The following is a 6200-nucleotide window of genomic DNA, read 5'->3' as shown; positions in this document are numbered from 1 at the left end:
AAAAGTTAGTTGTTTTTAACATTTTTGCAGTTTTTACATTTTAGATTTACCATTAAATAAGAGAAAATGTCGATTTTTCCACAACAAATCCACATTTAGATAACAGCCAATGTTCATTTTTAGTTGAAATTATAGATTTACTGTAAAATTGGAGGAAAATGCCCTCTTTTTTTCTGTTTATATGCCACTTAAACACAAAAATGTCCTTTTCCCAAAACCATTTTTAATATTTTTTTTGTTCACAATACATAAACCATCACAATACAGAAATCACACAGAAAATTTCCCTTTCTAAACACTGATTTTCTAGGATAAACTCATGAGACATTACATGTTTCAGGAAAAATCAACTTGGTTCATCAATCAAATCAATAAATGTTGACATATTTATCATTCATTTCATCCACCACCAGTCTGTTCAGTTAGTTTGTCTCCACTGTATCAGAAGATAATCAATGTTGTCCTTATTGATTATTGGTAGAGTCATAATAATAATACAGGTCTACATTCTTAAGCATTCAAGAAAACAAAGTTAAAATCATCAAATACGTTAATTTGCATTTCTTTGTACTGATCAAACATTTCCATTGACAATCAGGATTTTCAAACACAACAGTATTAGAAGCTCATTTCCCCACAAGTCATGTACAATAACTTTAGCACATTTAATGAAGCCCAGCAACATTTTAGCTTCTTACTGTGAGTATTTTCAGAGTCATAAATGAAATGATGGAGCACGTTTGATTCTCCATCCTTGTAATTTCATTCTACTTGATGCAGCTGCACACTTTGAGGACAACATCTGCTTTGACTAAAATGGTTTTTATGTGTGCAGAAAATCAAAGATTCACTCCAGTCAACACTCAATAACAGATATTTAAGAGTTTTGGAGCAGAAACACCACAGCACAGAAACAAAGATCAATTTACATGAACAGATTTTTAACTCTTTGGCTCCTTTTTAACATCTGTCTACTTGAGCTCACAAAGTTCAACAAAGGAATCAACACCAGTAACTCTAAGTCCAGCATAGAGAGGCTGAGTGAATGTGGTCTGGACTCTGTGGATCAAAGTCATGGTGTCAGAGACTCTGTAGAAGGACAGAATACCTGCACTGTGATCCAGATAGACTCCAATTCTGGAGGACCGAGGACCTGAGATGGGAGTGATGATGCTGTTGTGAATGAAAATGTGAGATTCTTTTAAAGCCCAAGATCTGTCGTTGTACCCAAATACACTTTCTGGTCCTGTTCTGCTGATATCCTTATATGAGACTGCTACTGAAGCAATAGCTGTTCCTTGTTCAACCTCCCAGTAACAACATCCAGTCAGACTCTCTCTGCTCAGGACCTGCTGCTGGTCCCTGAAACTGTGTGGATGACCAATTGGCAGAATCAGAATCCAGTCTACCGTTGCTTTCCTGTTCTCATCAGACAATAATAACCGTCGGTGTGCTGTGTTTGAATCCAGTGTAAGGTGACGCGAATACTGGAGAAACTCAGCTCTGGTCTTTAGTTCTGCTGGTGACAGGGTCTTCAATCCTGAAACTTCCTCTGGCCTTGGTAAGGTCTTGGTCCAGTCTTCTTTCAGAATATCCTGTAGTTTTACTCTGGTCTTTGGTTCTGTGGGTGATAGGGTCTTGATTCCTGAATCATCCTCTGGTCTTGGTGAGGTCTTGGTCCAGTCTTCTTTCAGAATATCCTGTAGTTTATCTCTGGTCTTTGACACAGCCACTGTAACGTCATCAAAGTATTGCAGATGGTGAACACTGCTGATGTTGGCTGGGTTTGTGGATTCACTGAGGTCTAACATTAGAGGATAATCATCTAGAAACTGGACGTGGTCTTCTGTTTGTGAGAGCTGCTCCAGCTCAGAGCTTCTCCTTCTCAACTCAACAAGCTCCTGCTTCAACTTCTCCTCAAGATCTCTGACTTTTCTCACCTCATCTGTCTGCTTGGATCTGATCTGCTGCTTCACATCACAGTTTCTTTTCTCAATCAGACGGATGAGATCTTTGAAGGTCTCCTCACTGTTGGCTACAGCTTTGTCAGCAGACTGATTGATGGCCTCCACCTCCTGCTGAAGCATCCTCACATCTTTCTCTCTGTCCTGGATTCTCTGCTGGATCTTCTCTTGATTCAGCCCAACAACTTGTAGCTTGTCGTTCCGTTCTGCTGCAGCTGAAACTATGTCGTGGCCTTTATGTTCATCCAAGGAGCACAGATAACAGATACACTGCTGATCAGTGCGGCAGAAAATCTTCATCGCCTCATTGTGAGCAGAGCAGATGTTCTCCTGAAGCTTCTTGGACGGGTCCACCAGCTTGTGATTCTTAAATGCAGGAGATTGATAGTGAGGCTGGAGGTGTTGGTCACAGTAAGAGACCAGACACTGCAGACAGGACTTGACAGCTTTCAGTTTCCTCCCAGTGCAGAAATCACAGGACACATCTCCAGGTCCGACATAGCAGAGATCAGCTGGAGCAGATTCAAGTCTGGTCTTCTTCATTTCCTCCACTAAATCTGCTAAAATGGTGCTTTTCTTCAGGTCAGGTCTCGATCTAAATGTCTGTCTGCACTGAGGACAGCTGTAGGTTTCCTTCTGATCCTCTCCATCCCAGCAGTCTTTAATACAGTTCATACAGTAGCTGTGTTCACAGGGAATAGTCACCGGATCCTTCAGTAAATCCAAACAGATTGAACAGCTGAGTTTCAGTCAGAAACCAGTCCAGAAGCACTTCTAGAAAGCCCCAGAGCATGATACCCCCACCACCATGCTTGATGGGAGGTTTGGATTTCATGGGATTAAAGGCCTCAGCTTCAGTTTTTCTTCCATCTGACCACAGAACTTTCATCCAGAAGGTCTTTTCTTTGTCCATGTGATCAGCAGCAAACTTGAGTGGAGCTTTAAGGTTCTGCTTCTTCAGTCAAAGTTGACGGATATAATGAAGGTGGTTTTAAACATCTTCCCATCAGGAAACGCTTAGTTTCTGATTTAAGTCCAAAACTCTGAACAGAATCTGCTCTAGACCAGGTTAGCTTCACAGCATCGGCAGACTGAAGGGAGTAACCCCCACCAAACAAAAGCCTGGAAAAGAATCAAAGAAGAAGAATGCAAAAGTTTGGAGATGTCAGTAGGTCACACGTTTGATGAAGTTACTGCAACTAAATATTCAGTCTTATTCACTTTAATCTATTTTAAGTTTTTTCTGTTCCAATACTTTTGCTCCCCTAAAAATGTGGTGTTCCGTTACAAATAATGCTACCTTCTAAGTTGTGTATGAGATCCAGATGTAAATACCTGGAAATGAAAGCTGAAATGTTGATCTCTCGTCTCATATTCACGGTTTGATGTCAAACCCGAATGTTTTCAGTCTCCAGCAGAAATAAAGGAAGTGGCCTCACTGTTCCAATACTGCTGGAGGGGAGAGTTTATGGAGGAAATATCCAGGATGAACAGAACGAGCATTATAAAGAGTATGAACAATGGCCTGGACATGAGATAAAGAATCTATTCAGTGTATAAATGGCATGATCAGCCAGACTGTGATGCAGTTCAGGATGCTCTTGATGGTGCATCAGTAAAAGTTGGCCAGGATCCTGAGAGACCAGTTGATTTTTCTCAGTGAGAATTCTTTATCATGATCACAGGGGTGAGTACAAGCAGGTGGTAGTCACTCAGGCAGCACAGAGTTTTGGTACCAGATTGGATGAATTTAACCTAGGGAGGAGTTCTCAGGTTTCATTTCAACCCAGGAAGAGCAGATTCTGTATCAGCTTGGTGTTTCTGTAGCCACTATTGAAAGAGTTTGTGACACCAGATTGGATGAATTCAACCTAAAAGTACATCCTGCTCACAGAGTACAGCCTCAGCTTATGCTGCTTTATGTCTTCATTTATACCCTCCAGAGTTTAGAACATCACAATCCATGTTTTGCAGTCTGATATACTTAAAGTATAGCAGTTTATTTTACTGTATAGAGCCTGTAGTACATCATCAGTAGAGAACATCCACATGATAAGTGGCTGCAGCCTCCTTTTATAATCTTTCTTTAAACTCCAACCTGTCAGGGAGGGAGGAAATCAAAGGACTCATTTGAAACTATTTCTTTCTGCTACTCGGACTTATGTTTGTTGGGTTTGTCATTCTTTCACCACCAGGAGTCTCCCTTGGCTCAGTTTTCCCTGTTTTTTTTACACTTCCAGTCCTTTGTCATGCAGTCATTTCTCTTAAAGCACACTTAAGTACTAAAAGCTTCAAGGGATTGGTTCTTCTCAAGTTTCCCAGTGAGCAGATAGACAAATTTACTATAAATTTTAGGAACTTTTCTCCTTTACACACAGGGATGGATCAACCGGTTTGGCATCGTGAGGTAACTGCCACCCCTAGAAGATTCCTTGCCACCCCGGCTACCACCCCAATTCTGAACAATCTAATTCAAAAATATCTATATGAAGGGTTGTGGCCGGTTGGAAAGAGTGAAAGTCATTTTGGAAGAACTTCACTGTTCCCGCTGCCTCAAGAAAGAAAGGAGTATCTTCAAGGACTCAACTAACCTGGGCCACTATCTGTTTGAACTGCTGCCATCAGGCAGAAGATACAGGTGTTGCGGTGGTGCTTGTGAATGCACCATGAAGCCGTAACAGTTCTACTCCAGATAGGAGGCGACCTGAGGAGCTGCTCATAGCCCACCTCACTCATGTGGACGACAAAACGTGGAAGGAAGACAGCAGTTAGACTGGGTTAGACCACATGGTAATAGAACTGTACACAATGGATTAAACGCGAATAGTGTCTAAGTTCACATAAAGTGTTTGTTTGAGAGACGAGCCACGGTTTCCAGTGAGTCTGGGCCTTGCTAATTTTCACTTGTGTAGCTAGCTAACGGTAAAGAGCAGCCACAGAAGGATGGAGGGGGTCGTTTATTCAAGTTATTATTATTATTTGGTATTTATAACCTGTGGTTCTGAAAACACACCGAGTCAAGAGAAATCCCACAGTGACTCAGACTTTACATGACAACGTGTAGCTAAACTACATTCTGTTTGTTTAATGCTGGTTTTTATGCGTAACACCAGCATGGATGTGTTTCATCATAGTACAGTCTTTTCATTTAGTTTACAGCTAAACAAAACATCTTTAAGTGTTTAGTAACTCTTTAAATTGTCCACATAAGATTGTATCATAGTTAATAATGAAGACTGTCAAATGAAAAACAGAGTTAAGTCAGTGTGAATCTTTTAGGAGACAGTACAGAATGAAGAGGAAGGGAACCATCAGCAGCTTTTCCAGCCTAAAAGAAGAGAGGAGGAAGAACATCCCAGAGAGGAGATGGAGGAGGAAGAGTTAAAGGCATTATGGAGGATGTTTTTGTTGTTTAATTTGTCTGATTCACATAGAATGAATATACTGACCTTTAGTGGACTTGTATGTATGGTTTCTAAAAGAATAAAAAATAAAAATAACTGTGGACATGGCAGGACCTGAAAAACATCAGCCAATCAAAGCGCTCGGACCGAGGCGTTTGGTTTGCTCCCTTTCCTGTCAATCAAAAATCTTCCGGCTCAGGCCGAGTTACGTAGATTACGTACGCCTTGGACTTACGTGTTTTGTGTATGTGTTGCTTTGGTATAGCTTCGTAGTTAGCTGGCGACTTGTTTTGCAAGTGGCAAGTGGCACAAGTGGCATATAATGACTCCTTACGATTGTTGCTGAAAATCCCAAGACACAGAAGTGCTAGTGAGATGTTTGCCTATTGCAATGTCAGATCCTGCGCAGCTAATGTGAGACATTGTACATTTTCATTTATGTGTCGTCTTCTGGGTCATCAAAACTGCATTGTTCAATCCTTGGCTTGTCCCAGGGTAAGTTCAGCCAGATTCACATCAAAAATGTGGCAGCAATGGCGCCTTTGTCTGTATGCTGTTTAAAAGCGTGCTAGCTTTATTTTTACCCCGTCTTATTTCTTATTCTCGTTTTATTTACCTGTATATATTTCACATCTCATGTTTTTTAAAAAAAATCTATGGACCATCTTTGTGTCCTTAATAAAGCTGAATGAATGAATGAATGAATGAATGAATGAATGAATCCATATTTACACACAGAGACGAGAACGGGTCCGAAAATAAAATAAAAGCGGCGTTTAATCCACCGGAATGTTCAATGAATCGAGCAACACGTGCACAAACCCGAAACAAG

The 6200-nt window shown here is 40.8% G+C and overlaps 1 protein-coding gene across 1 annotated transcript; it reads right to left on the bottom strand.

Annotated features, from left to right (window-relative positions):
- Nucleotides 1–959: 959 nt before the first annotated feature.
- On the bottom strand, nt 960–4700 carry LOC127530972 (E3 ubiquitin/ISG15 ligase TRIM25-like). Its single transcript, XM_051938978.1, has 2 exons — nt 4669–4700; nt 960–2703 (listed from the first exon to the last, which is right to left on the bottom strand). The coding sequence occupies exons 1-2, from the start codon at nt 4698–4700 to the stop codon at nt 972–974; spliced, it is 1764 nt and encodes a 587-aa protein (XP_051794938.1). The 3' UTR covers nt 960–971.
- Between the last annotated feature and the right edge of the window lie 1500 nt (nt 4701–6200).

Source organism: Acanthochromis polyacanthus, chromosome 18, assembly GCF_021347895.1.
Source record: "Acanthochromis polyacanthus isolate Apoly-LR-REF ecotype Palm Island chromosome 18, KAUST_Apoly_ChrSc, whole genome shotgun sequence".
Taxonomy (NCBI): Eukaryota; Metazoa; Chordata; class Actinopteri; family Pomacentridae; genus Acanthochromis; species Acanthochromis polyacanthus.
The sequence above is the reverse complement of the archived record's forward strand: the minus strand, read 5'-3'. Positions and strand labels throughout refer to the sequence as shown.